This window comes from Falco peregrinus, chromosome 5, assembly GCF_023634155.1.
Source record: "Falco peregrinus isolate bFalPer1 chromosome 5, bFalPer1.pri, whole genome shotgun sequence".
NCBI classification, from domain to species: Eukaryota; Metazoa; Chordata; class Aves; order Falconiformes; family Falconidae; genus Falco; species Falco peregrinus.
In genome coordinates this window covers 100,947,133-100,963,634 of record NC_073725.1, presented here as the reverse complement: position 1 = coordinate 100,963,634, position 16,502 = coordinate 100,947,133, and the positions used below count along the sequence as shown (strand labels likewise).

The 16,502-nt window shown below is 37.2% G+C and overlaps 1 protein-coding gene across 2 annotated transcripts in view; it reads right to left on the bottom strand.

Moving 5' to 3' along the window:
- The window catches only part of CFAP20DC (CFAP20 domain containing), an 84,235-nt gene extending 68,733 nt beyond the window's left edge, over nucleotides 1-15,502 (bottom strand). For both annotated transcript variants that reach the window (XM_055806736.1, XM_055806737.1), the window contains exons 1-5: nucleotides 15,413-15,502; nucleotides 10,182-10,264; nucleotides 7,859-7,948; nucleotides 7,275-7,368; nucleotides 5,333-5,405 (exon numbers count right to left, since the gene is read on the bottom strand). In XM_055806736.1, the coding sequence (XP_055662711.1) occupies nucleotides 5,333-5,405; nucleotides 7,275-7,368; nucleotides 7,859-7,948; nucleotides 10,182-10,202 (278 nt within the window). In that variant the 5' untranslated portion in view covers nucleotides 10,203-10,264; nucleotides 15,413-15,502. The remainder of the gene's footprint in view (nucleotides 1-5,332; nucleotides 5,406-7,274; nucleotides 7,369-7,858; nucleotides 7,949-10,181; nucleotides 10,265-15,412) is intronic.
- Nucleotides 15,503-16,502: the final 1,000 nt, after the last annotated feature.

Here is a 16,502-nt window from a genome sequence, read left to right as displayed (position 1 = left end):
TCCATGTTTCAAGTGAAATGGCGATTATGTATAAGGAAAGATGAACAAATACTGAAATAACATGGCTCAAGTGAATTATCTGCCACAAGATGTGACAAATAACTTACTGAAAAAAGCTGAGTATTTATAGTTCATACTATAGGACATAACTTTTAATTAATCATCTCATATTTTAAAGTGAAAACCATACTACTACATGTTTTTTTGAGGGCAGGCAACAGTTTTTCACCCTCACTTTCCTGTGATGATGACTTCATTGAAACAAGTAAGGTTACAAAGTAGTCCATCTCTGACAAAATAATTGACTACAGCACATATTTTAAGATTAGTCTCTACCAGAAAAATGATTCCTTATTAATATTTCTAAAATGTTGTGTGCTCCCCTCAGAGTATAACAAGTGCTGATGCCTTCTGGAGCTGGTGAAGCCTAGTGGCAAGTCAAGCTAATCCGACTATGAACAGTGGGATACTTACTGAGCAAATTGTTAAGTTCTTTGCCAGCTGAGCTTTAAAAAAGGTTGAAACATCATGAAAAATAAGAGAGACATACTTAATATTTAAGGGAATGAGCAACCATGCTGTGATCCTCAGCACGTTCATGCTAGGAAGACACTTTGTAAGGCAAAGTAATTCTAGGAAGTGGCAACAAAGTAGAGTCCCATGGCACGTTAAAATCCGGCATCAAATTCTGGGCTATGGAAGGAGGACACTCTGTGACTGAGAAGCAGCTATCACTGACAGTATGTTTGCTGTGCAGGTTTTCATGTCACAAAGGTGAGGACATCTCATATGATATCTCAAACCTTCAACATTACCAAGTATGCCACGTGATTTATAGCTGTTCACCATCCAAAGATTTAAACAAGTAGTTTGAAGCACCATGAGTCCAGTGATCACTGAGACAGCATGACTTAAGAGCTGCACCAAGGGATCAGGAAGTACCATATCTGGTTCTGCCACTAACCTTGTTGGATCACTTCACATATTAGTTTGAACACATTTTGTTGTTACTATCCCGTCTTGTCTGGATGCCCAAATACAAAACTGGGAAACTTCTTTCACCAAAAGCACTACCTCCCTAAATTGGCCTCTATTCAGCAATAGGATAAACCATCAAATATTAAATCTGTACTGCCAGCACACGCTAGCCTACATTATCAGTGAAAGCCTACTTGATCAACCACCAGATTTTAAGATTTACTGTAACTTCTATTTTTATCACTTCATTTATTTAAAAGTATCATATGAGTTCGTTAACTCTTTATAATAATATTTATAAATATATTTATAAAATATTTTCGAAGTAAAATGATAAATTACTCCCATAACTTATATGACAGAACTGGGGAGAAAAGGCTGAGCAATCTACAGGGACTCATACAAGACCACAAAATATTTCAGTGCATAACCAGAAGTAAAGCTTCTGTTCCTTGTTTGTGCCTCAGACCACTACTTTATTTTTCTGGAGGCTATGGTACAACGTGAAGGTCTATTTTCTCACATCAACAGCTCTACTCATTTGCCATAAAACTCATCATAATGTGATGTACTAATTTCAAGTGACAGGTACCTAACACTGAAAATAAACATACCAGAAATAAAAGTATGACAATGACTGGCATTATAGTAATTTATGAATGAACGTTCACGTGCTTGCCAAAATGCCAAGCAGAAGTGCTAGCACTTGCACATGTCCATATGTTGGGAATTAAACCAAGAATGCCAACACAAGCCAGTTGCTGTTTTCTTTTACACACCAATACTTTTTCAAAGACTGAGCTACTTTTGCTTTCTCAGAAAGGGAGCAAAATCAGTAATACTGAAGATTTAACAACTGGCTACTACATTTACAACAGACAGCTATATTCAGCAGTACTAATACCTTTGCTATTTGCTGCAGAAAGTTTGCATAAATTACATGCTCTTTACCTTAGTCATGATTTTATTATGCTTCACCAAGTTCTTCATCCAACATCTATTTTACAGGTTTTTAGGCAGATCAATAAATTGTTTGTTAATGGGGCAATACTCATCTAGTCATGCCACCTAACAAAGTATCCAAAAATTCTACTTAAATTTCTTCCAAAGAAAAGGCAAACCAGCCAATTTAAACAGTTTGCACATTAGGTATTTATGACAGAATCCCACATGACTGTTTGATAGCAAGTTATCAGAAGGTTTAGCTCAGCTGATGCCAGCAATGATGAATGGCCCTGAAGAAATTATTTTTTGCTGATCAGATCAATCACTGAACAGAATGCTAAATAAAGGATTAGGCTCAAACTAAATTCATATTTCCATCTCTAAGCAGAATAGCAGAAGAAGAAATGTAACAAAACATCATGTGCAGCTACTCTAAAACTTGCCATGTTTTTTTACATAAAGTAAATTCGATGGCTTGGTATGCTATCAATTTGCACCTGAAGCTACTCAATGATTCAGTAGTAAGTAGTCAGATTATGTAAGAAACTTCTTCGAACATTCAACTCCAGGAAGCAACAGCACAATCAATATTCTGTCCACAAACAAGCAAGAGATTGTTTTCAAAATGTCTGAAATGAAAAGAACTGAATGGGAAACACATGAAACAAGGACTTGTCTCCATTATTTAATGGATTATCATGAGTCTGCTAGGATAAAATACACTGTCTATTCTGCAAGTCTTGAAGAAGTTTATTAGCACATCAACAAATTACAGTTGATTTCTAATACAGAACTTAGTACTAAGTTTATTTTTAAAGTTTTATTAACTTCTGCATACAGTTGCACTAAGCGGGGAATAAATGAGATTGCACTTTTTAGTCTTTAAGTAGCTCCAGTTACTTTGTATGCACTGATGAACTTACATAATTATCAGAATAAGCATGACGTGATTATAATAAGTAATTAAGTAACGAAACATTTACACTGAATTAAACTTTTCTTCTTTTGTAAAAAGTATACAGAAATGTTTTGAGTGAGATTACTTCACCCACATAGAAACTGAAATCACCGCACATGAGAGAAGGAGAGATAATTAGGATTTGTATCAGACTCTCTGATAATACAAATTTAGAATCACAAAAGCTGGCAAAAAAGAGAAAAATTAGGAAGTGAAAAATAAATGTCATAACTATTTAAATATAGCAAATTTATATAGTAAATGTTTACATAAATTATATATAGCAAATACAAAATACATGTATTTAAATTTACAGAAGTACATAAGAATATTATAGAAGTAAACATATATTGTTATAAGGACATAGTAATGGTGGAAAGGGGAAGTAGTGAGAAAAGATCAAGAAAACAAAGTCTAGATACAAGCTGGAAAGGGCAAAGAAAGGGGGGAAAGCAGGTAGAAAATTAGCACTCTCGGTTATCAAAAAAGCAATGAAAAAATAAATTCAGTTGAAGTGGAGAAGAGGTTTTTGTTAAGAGGTATAGATGAGTGGCAAGTACCACAAAGAATCAAAATCAGTATGATGCTACAGAAAATCTGAATTCCTGCTCATCTCACGTAAGCATCTGCCATCTGTCCACAGATGAGAAGCAAATCTACGTACTTTGTTTCTGTTTACTGGATGACACACCCTGTTTGTTTTGGCCCTTTTTGTTACACCGCTTTAGAAGTAATGCATCAATTAATACCATAGGAGCAGAAAGTGTTACCAGAACTACACTCAGAAAATTCAAAGAACAGGAGAGTCAGTGTGATTTGACACACAAAGCAGCTCTTTGTGTTGCAGGAAAAAAATAATGGGTAGCTTTAAAGTTGGGTACGCTTATGTCAGAGATATCTTAAGAAAAAAATATTCAAAATGCAGTAAGAAATACGAACTACCTTGAAAGGAAAAAAACCTGAAAAGGTATAAAGGCTGTGGTAGGAAGAAAAATTACAGAGAAAGGGAAGCTGCTTGAAAACCTGCAGTTTTCTGGTCTATTAAACAATTACCAGCTTTCCTGCCAACAGTTTCTCACTTTAAATTAGTGAAATGTTACTATTTTCTGCACCAAGATCTTAATGCATTGATCAAAGCTGTCTTTAAAACAAGTACTTTGAGCCCGCTGTTCTCTAATTTCCATGCTCTATGGAGAAACAAAAATATTCTCTAGGGAAGATCTCTGCTAAGTTAATTTATCCTTTGAAGATTTTCTCAATATTCAGATTCTAAAATTATGTTAGAAATTAAGCATGCCACAGAGGAAAGTATATTACCAACATGACATAGCTTATAAAAGCCCGCTAACTCAAACCACAGACTAAAATACCTGCATGGATTGTTATAAATCCACTGAGGAATTTTAATACATATGACTCAATTCACACTAGCACATCCTTTGTTAAAATAACAAAATATTCCAAGATGACTACTTACGTGAAGGCACAGAAGATAACAGAATTTCCCAGCAACATAAAATAGCACACCATCCTAATTTCATGAAATAGATTCTTTGCATTATAATGAACACTGTTTTCTCTACTACAGTATAGCTGGAATGGTATTTTCTCAGCATCTCATTTTGTCCTCTTTGACTTAAACATCAGAGCTGCCTCCCCTTACCCCAGACACAAGGGACTTCAATCAAAAAACCTCTGACACCTATGGGTACAGATGAATGCAAAGTTACAGAAAGACAAACAAAAACAAAATTCTGCATTGACTTGACTCAGCTGAATTGTGTATCATTCAACCCATCTTTTCTTGCAGGGTTTCTAATGGCATAACAGTTCTTTTGTTAGCCCAAATCTTAGGTGTTCTACTGGCTACAAAGCTCAGCAAATTGCGCTGGTTATAAACAGTTGGTGCCACTTGAGAGGAAACGTTGTCCAAAGACTGACAATTGCCAGAGTTTAAAACTCTATTAAATCATTCCACACAGAACCACTGAAAAAAGTCTGTTTCAGCTATACCTCTCTTCCCTTACAGTATGGCCATAATTATACCAACTGAGAACTCCAGTTCTAGTTTTTACCGTTTTTTTCCTCCCCCAGTTATTAGAAGACACATTTCTTTTTGCCCTTAATCAAAGGGCTCTGCAATAGTTATTTATAAATATCTTACGAATTTTCAGGAAACCCCCATGAGCCAGTATCTTCATACGTTTGATAAATTCTGTCTCATTTCTTCAGATTTTTCCTCTATCTTCATTCATGATTTTGAGTCAGTTCTGTCTTTAAAGGAATGTCAGTATTTAAAACATCCAAGAAATAATGATTGTATTAGCTTAATTACTTCTTATTGACTTGATAAGTCACTGTGCTGTAATGCAAAATCTGCCACCACAATTAATGGCTGCAATCGGGCATTCATTTTACATTAAGTATTCAAGGAAGTTTTATGCATCTTACAGTAATTCAGTGGAGAAGTCTCGTCCCAACGGCACAAAAATCTGAAGTGTCAGAAATTGCTGGATCAATCCCACTAGAAAACAGGAAAAAAAATAAACACGTGTGCTCTGCGTGTGCCAATGTACATTTCACCATCAAGTACTTAAATTTTGTACCATACAGCTATGCTCCTGCAACATTATTTTCCACGGTTTGCAGAACATACGAACACAAGAAAACCCTGAAGAAAACCAATTCAAACTGCAATAAAAGTCCCATCTGTGGCTTCGGTGGAATTTTCACAAAAATAAAAGGACCTTTTTTTAACTTACAATTCTTGCATTCCAAGAGCACGTAAACATCAAATATCCCATACAAATTACAAAGTAATAATTTCCTATCAAGATTATCTTAGTCATATGAAACTTGTGCTCGTGTTTGTGACAATGTACACCTTATTAAATAGCTTCAAAACCCCCTTGGGTAAAAATGCAATTCAGATCATGACAATAATGCTCAGTGGAGGCTTCTGATTTTTAGAACAATAGCAGAGGAGCTTAACTGAGGGAACAAATACAACAAATCTTTTAGGATTCAAGTAGCTCCCTATCAAGGGAAAACAGATAGCACAAAGCTGTCTGAATTGAACCGCACGTTGTTTTCTTAGTTATTCCATCAGGTAGGGTACAGGTTGCTCTTCTTTGACTTAACAAGTCTCAACAGCAACATTAACTCCTCTTCTAAAGAACACCAGTTCAGAACTTTCTTCTTTTGTGGGTTAAATGACACTTAAAAAAAATCAAATTATATTTGTATATATAACATCTTCTATTTTGGAAGATAATTCAAAGATTACAATACAAAATTGTATAACTGACGTAAGTGAAATACTTGAGGTACATACACCTCAAGAGAGAAAGAACCAGAGGGAAACAGAATGGTAACAGATGGAAATTTGACTGTAATATTGCAGCAGTAGCTAAAGTAAATTTAAAACCAAAATATTCTTAGCAGTGATAATCTACAACAGTAATTCTCAATCCTCATTTTAGGCTATAATTGTTTATTGTAACATTGGCAGTAAACAATAATGGATTTCTCAGAAAGATACATTAGACTAATATTTATTATAATGAAGATAACAGTAAGTTTCTTTTATAAAAATCAGATTATGCTTCAAGGTCCTATTGCATGACCAGACTGTGCAATCTCTTGTTTTGTGTTTGTTTGGAAAAACTGATTTGGAATTATATACCCTGCATGAAAACTATACCAGAAGATTCCTGTTTCATTTGACTAAAATCATCATCTCAATTTTTCTCCAAAAGCAAGCAGTTAATTCTAAAACAGCTCAATTCATTACTACAAGCCTTATAAGGTACAATACCCTACAGTGGAGTCGAAGGCATAAATTATGATCGCTGTAAATTCTGAGAAACAGACTGCTGTGGTATATTCTGGTGCAGGTAATAAGACAACCTAAGGAAACATGCCATTCTACCCAATTTTTACATTAATTACATTAATGCAGCTGAAATTTGAGTATAGCTTTCTTGTGCTGCTAGTGCTTGTTTGACACATAAAAGCAAAAATACTTTATAAAATGTAAAATGAGAAAGGGGACAGGAACTTATTTCATATTCTGTGATGCCAACAGAATTACTGGCTTTAGTAAGTGCCAAATAGGGTCAGAAGTTAATTTGCCACACATCAGCCTGTAGCAGGATCAGGTACAAAAGTGAACCTAGCAGCACTAGGACAATACGTACCAACAAGGATCTTCCCTTAAGCATTAAGTTTAATATGGCATTTCTACACCTTTTACTTATTTATAACTGACCTGCTAAAAAGTTTATGAAAAATCACTTCACTAATGCTGAATTACACCCAAAATAAGGGAGAATGATAATATGAAACTGATCCAATAATCAGAACATCATAGACACTTAAGCCTGACACTTACAAGTTTGTCTAGTTTCCTTTGGTAGCTGCATTTTGTTGATTTGACTGCTTCCTTCAAGTATAAAAACAAAGCCTTTCACTTCTTTATCATATTCCTACAAAAAGCAAGAATAAACAAACATAAGCATCCTCATAGAATTTCCTTCCTCTCAACCAACCATGCTACTAACATGCAAAGCTACTTAAAAAAATTATGAATGACAGATGGCACTGTAAGTATGACAGTAGTTCAAATACAAATATAATAATATAATCCTTAGAAATGTCCTTTACTTGCATGTTTTATGAACAAATAATGCTGACAAACAGGAGTCATGATCCAGTGGGCCCAACTCAATCCATTAGTTATTAGAATAGAAAAATTACTTTCTAAATATTTAAGCTATAAAATTACACTGTGACCAACCTAGTCTGCAAGCAGGCATAAAGAACTAATTTAACTAGTCATTTAGTTTGTCATAATGACAGAACTGCAAGTGACAGCTCCACTGTCAGGTCAAAGCCCTCATTACCTTCTAATTTTAAGCTTCATTCACACTTTTCTGTGTTACGCTCTAGGTTTTAGAAGTTTCTTTAAAAACTTACTTTCCATATAGCTGATGGTTTGCCCAAGAATTTCCATTTTGCTCCTGGGTTCTTGCCTTGAGCACTGAATATTTCAACAAATGGACCACCCTGTGACGAAATGGTTTAAGGATACATCATCCAACCAAACGCTCAGCAATGAATCGTCAATGGTCAAGATGAATACATAACAACAATCCCTCCCTACATCACACTGTTACCACAGTCAGTATTACTAATCAGTTAGCAGAATATTAAAACCAGCTTCTAGACTGCTAGAATATAGCAATCCATAGTCAGTATCTGGCTTTACTAGAGGATCAGAACATAACTGAAGGCATATAATGGAATATTTTAAATTGTTTTATTTATAATGTAATTCTCTAAAAAGCAAGATTATTGCAAAAATTCTAAAAACATGCAGGAAATTAGTAAATTATATTTGGATATGGTTTATTTCTACAGCTCACCAAATGAAGTGTTTTAAAACATACTGCTAAAAAAATAAAAGCTGTCACAGATTAGCTGTTTTGTCTGATTTCCTATGGAAATGAAGATTACACAGCCTGTCTATATATGTGAATATGTTCGGCTTTGTCTACATATGCAAGCATGTCAAAGACATTTCCCAGTAATTCTTCTACTAGTTACCAAATTCCAGCCTGATTTGACCAAACAGTCTGAGAAACTAATAAAAAATTACTATCTTTTCTGGAGCGAATTAAGCAGCCTTACAGTAGAACTGATCCTACTAGTATCACCATAAAAAGGTAAGGGTTTCACTCATGCTGCAGCCTTCATGAGGCATCAGAGAATACTGGAAAAAGATTATAAATGCCCCTGCCAGGTGAAAACTCCTTACACAGAGCATGTGTCCTATTAGACATGCAAGAATCTAACCATAGGTTCTTGGGCAGGTAGGCTTTATCACCTCTGCTTAGGGAATGACTTCAATATTTTTCCCGTTTGATGTCACCAAAACCATGACATCTAATGTACTCAGTCTATAGTTTGATATGCATTTTTTCAGCAGCATGGTTGACCTAATCAATTATTACAACTCTGCTGCTCCCTTCTTATTCCTAGTTGCCTGCACTCCCCAATTTTCTTTATGTTCAGCTGCCCAAACAATTGTACAGAAGTCAGAATGAGCATGAGGGGAAAGCAAGTCTTGCCAGCAAAATAAATGCTGTTCAAATTATGCTTTCAGAGAACTCTGCCTACCCACATCTGGCAGCTTCCAGTCACATGGCTAACCCCAGCAACTGGATTTACTAAGTTCTAAGGAGATTCAAAATGGCATTCCATAAACCACACAAAATATTTTTTAAATTTATAATGGATCAAGAAATTCAAAATATGGCATACTATAAATTTTAAAGTTATCTGACCTATTTAAGGATGACAGGATCAAGCTCTCAAAAAGTTAAAAAATATTAACTGACAAGTTGTATGTGCTTATAGAAAATTTAGCAAATAAGTGGCTTTTCCTCCCATATTTACAAACACATTTTGTTGATACTGCAGCCCTTAATCAGGCCATGATTTGAGTTTAAAACTAACTGAACAGGATACAGTAAACTACCGTGCTGATGATGACATGATAAAGCGCTGAACACCAACATGAGAAGCTGACACAAGTTACTCAGTGCTGTGGAGGATGATGCATCTCATGGGTGGCGAAGGGGGAGTGTTAAGCAAGAAACTGTCAAACTCCACAATCAGTTGGAGGAGAGCATGGGGCATCTTTTGGGGAGCACAACCCTGCAAAGCCAACAGCAGCTGGGCAACGGTATCAGAAATGCCATATAAAGCTGAGATAGCCTAGGTAACAGCATCAGAAATACCAATTTTGGGTACACATCTGGGACCAGTAAGTAATTAGGGGTGGGCTGCTCTCTCAGGACGAGACTGGCACAGAGAAAGTAAGGCAGTATGGTGGAAAGGAAGGCCAGGAAACAGTAACAGGGAGAATAAGGTTTGCAAATGATGTGACTAGTGTTGTCACAAAAGGAAAAAAAACAATCTCCTTTTTCTGACAATACTGTAAGAGTTGGGCCTGCTTACATGACCAGGTGGGAGCAGATGGTGTGCCTTCCCTGGTCTGCAAGGGTAGAGACAGACAAAAAGTCACTGGTAACACCACAGTGATGTCTGTTCTAGACCTGACAGCATCAGCAGCTACCCACTGTTTCATAACATTTCTATAAAATACTGAATATGAAACATCCCAAAACATTTCTGTATCTGGACTTTTTGCCCCCCAGAATAAGCCATTTTAATTGAGTTCTCTCAGATGTGAAATGAAAGAGGGTAAAAAACAATAGAACTATTTCTGTTTTACCTGATACTGATTTTTGAACATTTTCCAGCTTTCACAGGCAAAAAATAATTTCAGCTTCTCAATCAGTAAAGACACAAACTACACTGAAAAAAACCAACAAAAAATTGTAGGATTTAGCATGAAAAAAATCTTACAATGAAACTCCAACCATTTTTTAAAAGATAGAATAGTATTATGAAATACTTTTCACAAGTACAGAATGTATATCAACTACATCAGGGTGCTACCAGAAAGGAATTAAGATCAAAAAATATTAATATTGACACTGTCTTGGAAAACGTTCTCTTCATGCATCAAGTACCCAGGACTGCCTTTCCTTACATTACAAGTAAAACTAGTAATTTTATATCAGCCCTTATTTCTAAGAATGACTGCTTTCTCATGCTTTAAAAACCCTTGGAAACCATTTTAAATACACTTAAAAAATATTCTTTGTTATCAAGCGCCCACTGGAAAACATCAGACTCCATTAAAGAGAAGCTTAACATTTAATACAGAAAGAAACATATGGGACAGCTGCAATAGAAACCACTCCATCTAGAGACATTTGGCAGAGACATCTGAGAGATATCTTCTTTCACATTCAGCATTCTTCTTTGAGAAGAATTAGTAAGAGTCAAACCAAGCCTTCAGTTGTTTGAGGGCTGGTAAAGTCAATGTGAATTAAGAGATGTCTGCAGTTGGAGAATCTGTAACAGTACAAAGTGAAAGGACTGATACTGTAAGCCTCCCACATCCCTCTTTGATCATGCTGAGTGTCTGCGGTTTCACCTGGAGTCAACAGAAAGTGAAGGGACCCTGAACATAAAAGGCAGGTGTCAATCACCAAAGACAGATAGAACCAGTCACAAGAGACAACACACACCTTCACTGTGAAACCTGAAAGTGCTTGTAAACACAGAAAAATCCTTTCACAAGACTGTCTCATTTGATATACTTTGTTTACATTCACTGCTTCAGTTCAGGCACAGATCACTTAAAGAATTAAATTATTTTTAATTACTGGGGTTTTTTTTGAGCCTGAAACCATTTTCTTAACAGATAAAACCCAATTTGCTCACCAGAATATAAGTACAGCTTTTCATAAAGAACAGTTTAGCTCTCAGTCAGGTGACAAAAGTTCAAAATTCTTTTTATAAAAAGATATATAACTGCAAATGAACTAGAAATTCAGTGACAATATGCATGAGTTCATAAAGAATGTATGCATTTAAAGGATTAGAGCAGCATTTTACTTTAAAAGGCATGTAACAATTCATTTCAGATGAAGTCTGTTGATGTCTAACCAATCGTTTTGATCAGCAACAAATTTTAACTCTTGAAGTTGCCTGTAAATAAAATAAAAACGGCCAAAAAAAAATCAGATATTACATATCTATCCCATGCTGTTGCCAGAAACATTAGTTCATTTTAAACTTTGATTATAAGGAAAACGACATTTAGAAACCATAGCATTTTTAACGAGCCTATCAAAACCTGTAATTAGTTTTTGATCATATTACTTTAATACTGCCACTGCATACCTAACACCAGTTGCATTATTCTGCATTTTAGACAAATTTCCCACTTGTTCACGTTCACTTTTTTTAAGAATGACTACATTAATTGCTATATTGAACTATTCTGAATTACAAATTAGACATTTTAGAAATGCCTTTTAAAGAATGCACTCCTAAAGCAAGTGTGTAACTTCTTCCTTCTGTGTATATTCACTTTACATATACAGCAATAATTTTGGAAATCCCTGTTCACTCACTTTGTCTGCAGCCCTATCTTTGCTATTATCTACAGCCTTTAAACAAGCCAGAACTACTCAAAATTGCATGATCCATGTCTTAGTGCGAAATAGTAGCACCATGGAACTAATCTCAGAGTGACCTACTGATCTGACCGCCTTTGCCAGAGCTAAATGTGAAGGACAGGCAGTGAGAGGCAGAAGTCATGCCCTGCTACAGTACATATTTACAATGAGTGTACTACCGTAACTCACAGGGTGATACACTTGTCCTTCTGGGACTAAGGATTTCAGTATCCCCCAGTTTTACTTTATTATTAATTTTCAGTGAAGGAGGTGCAAAGGAAGACACTGCTTTTGCCTTGGTGCAAAGCCCTTTCACTTTTACTTATAAATCAGTTCTTCATCTGCCAAGCATCAGGCACCTAACACAACCCTCACATACCTTGCAGTTCTGTTATGCCTTATTACATCTCAGGGAAAAATATTAAGACTAAATAAATGTCATGGATCCTGACAAGAGTCACTGCGTAAAAAGTATGAAGTTCTGACATTGAAAAAAAAATAATTAATGTCCTTCAGAAACTACTACTAGTACTCTGGTCAGAAGACTTCTGCTGACTATAATCATACTATATGTTTTGGGACAAACATTTAGTGTGTAGTATGTAGAAGCCAAGTCTCATCTTCATCACCATATCATCCTTCCAGTTGGAAAGGCTAACAGCTACTTAGCAAGCTGGACAGCTACAGTATTTGCACACGTAAGACATTGAAAGTAATAATTTGTTTTCTTCACTGTTTTCTCATAAAGTATACCTGGCTTTCATAAGAGCCAGTCCACTAATGGCAAATCACACAGGGTTTTGAAGGAAGATGCAAACAGCTGCATACAGCGTGAGTAGAAGCCATCTTGATATATTAACTTGGGTTCAATACTATGCTAATACACTTTGCTTCTCAGCAGTGATTATTAGCTTTGGCTTGACATCACTAATCCATCTCCATGCTGTGTTGTAAGGAAATAGTTACCAGTTGGCTCCAAACACAGAAAGAACCCATATGCTCTGGTAAACCACCACAAAGACACATCTATATCACACAAAAACCTTCTCTTACTATTTAAGTCAAATTTAAGTGGAGGAAGCATGTGTCTGAACTGAAAAGTTCTCATTCAAATGCTATGCTTAAGATAGAAGAGATGATCACATAACTACTTTCATAATGGATCACAGGAAGGGTAGATATGAAGATATAACATCTGGGAAATATGTGGTATTACACAAATACAAAAACTGGAATGATGAACACTTACTGAAGGACTGGAGATTTTGTAACATCACTAGAAATCTTCAAATTATCAAACAAAGTTCACTCTTACAATATGGCTTACAATTTGTCAGTAATGCAGTTTTTTTATAGTAACATACACATGGGCAAGCTAGGTTATTTACTAATTCACAGAACATAATTTTATACAGACTCAGAGAACTGATGACCCTTATTAACTATCAAATTCATAACAAGATGGTTCTTCCTAACATCAATGAAAGGTAAGCTAGACCCAAAGTTTGTAAGCATTTGTGTCAGGACAACTCATTCATACTAGAGAGTTGATTACTGTAAACACATCAGTGAAATAGTTTGTTTTTCATAAAGACAAAAAATACTCCAAGTATACTATAATACATTTTTGCTCACGTTGCTTACATGTAACTTCTCAATTTCCATTAAGTTACTACAAATGAAGACTAGAAATTACCTTTGCTATTAAGATTGATAGCTACCAAAACCATTACATGAATGACATGTTTGTCATGTAATTCCTGAGATATATCATTATGTATCAGGTATTACTGTCTCTAGTTATAGTAACCTGTGCTTAAAAACAAGAGAATGGTCTGGAAAATTGATAGTTGCGTTGAATTTTAGATAGGTACTTTTCCCCTTTTCATCCATCTCCCTCCTAGCCTCTCCAGAAATCCTAAAAAATCAACAGTGCTTAAAATCCAGAGGGTCTGTTTTAGAAGAATCAACAGCACTTTGAAATATAAGTCCTCATTTTTTTTGCATATTTTTCAAACAAATAGATATCTTACGACATTTTTATAGAATGCCATAAAGTAGCACTTCTCTCATTTTTCAGTCACAGATCAAACTTATTTTTTTATTGCCCTGAACCGTGTACTTTAGTACATCTGTCCAACTGGAAATACAGGTTTAAAGTGTCAGTCAATGACAAAGCATCAAGAATGTAGTTTATAAAATTAAGCAACAATGAAAGATATTTATCTTTGGAAGAACAGATTCCTATCAGGATTTACCTTGTGAGGTCTTGATTTGTGCACTGACTTTGAGTGTTAGTTTCACAGTGTTTCCTACACCAAAAATAAAACAGCAGCAGTCCAAAGGGCTCTCTAATCCTTCCATTCACACAAACCACCGAGTACTCTCCAAAAATATTTCCATACTATGACATCTTATGTTTATTTTTTCTTCAAACTAGAATGTTGCACATTCAAGTATGTCAATAATATTTTGCATTTATGTAGCCCCATGTTGGAAACAATTGGCCCCTTGTAAGTTACAAGGGAAAGAGTATTTCACAAACAGACCTTCACGCATCTTTTAAATTACTCAGTATTAAGCCTTGCTCTAACTCCAAGGGAGACAGGGATGGACAGACTCTGAGTCCTGAAAACCTTTGTATTCATGGTTAGCCCCCAGACTTAGAAATGCATTTATGCAAGTATACAAAGACATTTTTCTGATCAACACCCCAGTGTTGAAAAAGCTGTGTTTATTTAAGATTTTCTATTCCAGAGTTGAAAGTGTGAAGCAAAGTAAGTGAATTTGCACCTACAGCTAATCTGTATTGAAAAATTACACAAATACGCTGGTTTTGGCAGGGAACATAGGATTAGACCCAAGACTGTGAATCCATATAACTCACCATCACAGGCCCAAAGCCAGTGCTGATTTATGGCAGGCTGGGGCATACCAGAGAAAGCAGTTAATCACTGATGAAGGGTTTTAGTATCTTCCAGACAAATGAATTCCACATATTGAATATTTAAAGCTGGGTTTGTAACACTGCTATATATTTTCTCAAAATACAAGTTAACATAATAAATGGGTAGAGAGACCATTAATAAACTACACTACCAAGGCTACCGGTGTTCCTATGTGAAAAGCAGCAGAGCCTGCCTTTACACACAAGGCAATTAAAAAAAAAAAAAGTTTTTCACTTTTATAAAAGTTCGACAGTGAAACGCTTTGACAGAAGCCCCACGATGCAAGCACCGGCATGCCGCAGGCTCGCTCCCCCGCACCACCACAGCAGCAGCAACGCCGCGTCCCCTTGCACCGCACCGGCCACCCCGCCCCTCCGAGGCCGGCCGGGCCGCCGGGGCTCGCCCGCTCCGCCACGGCCCCTCCGCTCGCCACAGATGAGGGCGGCTCAGCCCGGGGAGCTTGGGCCCCCGCCGCGTCTCACCTGGGCGAGGGTGGCTGGGGACCAGGCCGCACCTACGCAGAGGGCGGGCCCAGGCTCCCCTAGAGGCGAGAGAGAGACGGAGGCGGGAACCTGTTAAAATGGCGGCGGGCGGGGCGTGGCTGGATCGATCCATCGCGGGGGGGGGGGGGGGGGAGGGGGGGGGAGGGGGCGTGTAGCTGCGCCCTCCTCCGTCACTTTGGGTTTCATGGTCCGCGACTGTTCAGGGGCTGAGGGGAGCGGTGGCCTGCTGGCGGTGGCTGGTTGCCCGCGGGCCTCCCCGGCCCGCACTATGTGACTGAAACCTGGCTAAGGCGGTTATGCTGGCCCCCTCACAGGTTGTGCTGGCCCTCTCAGGCTGGCCCCCACACAGGCTGTGCTGGCCCCCTCACAGGCTGTGCTGGCCCCCTCAGGCTGGCCCTTGGGGCACACACACAGGTCGTGGCCCTGTGAAATGGCGCTGCGTCACCCAGGGCCTGTGGAGGTGTCTCAAGTGCAAATGTTGCTGAGAACTCAACTCCTGAACCACGTTTGTCATTTCCTCCTTAAGGCATCCATTGTGTAAAGCGTTACGGTTTTCTTTTTTCAGAAGGATGTAGGAAGCTATGAGCCAGAGCAGCCATGTCAAAATACTCATTTTTTAAGGAATTAGAGTGGACTTGTACGTCTGGCTTTTTTCTGTGAGGGAAGGAAATGAGAAGGACAGCTCCATTAGTTTAATATCACTGTCAAGAACAACCAAACCCCTCCTGATGGCTTCAAAAACCTCTGGGAATAAGGTCATACAGAACCAGTTTGATCCTGGTTTTTATAACAAGATACCAGCCGAAAAAGATCTTTCCTTGAGGTGACTGTTTTTTTGAACACACAATTTCTTTGTGAAACTTCGTAGCCTTTTCACAAAAAAGTAATAGAATACCGTTTTCTTCCTTAAAGTAACTCTACATGTTTATACAAAGAACAATTATTGAGAACCCTGTAACCCATTACAACATAATAAAATACTTGAAGTGACAGTGCTGGGCCATTGATGGGGCTTCCATGTCTTGGCCCACCATTACTCTGTTCATCTTCCTTGCTTTCGCTCCTGAAA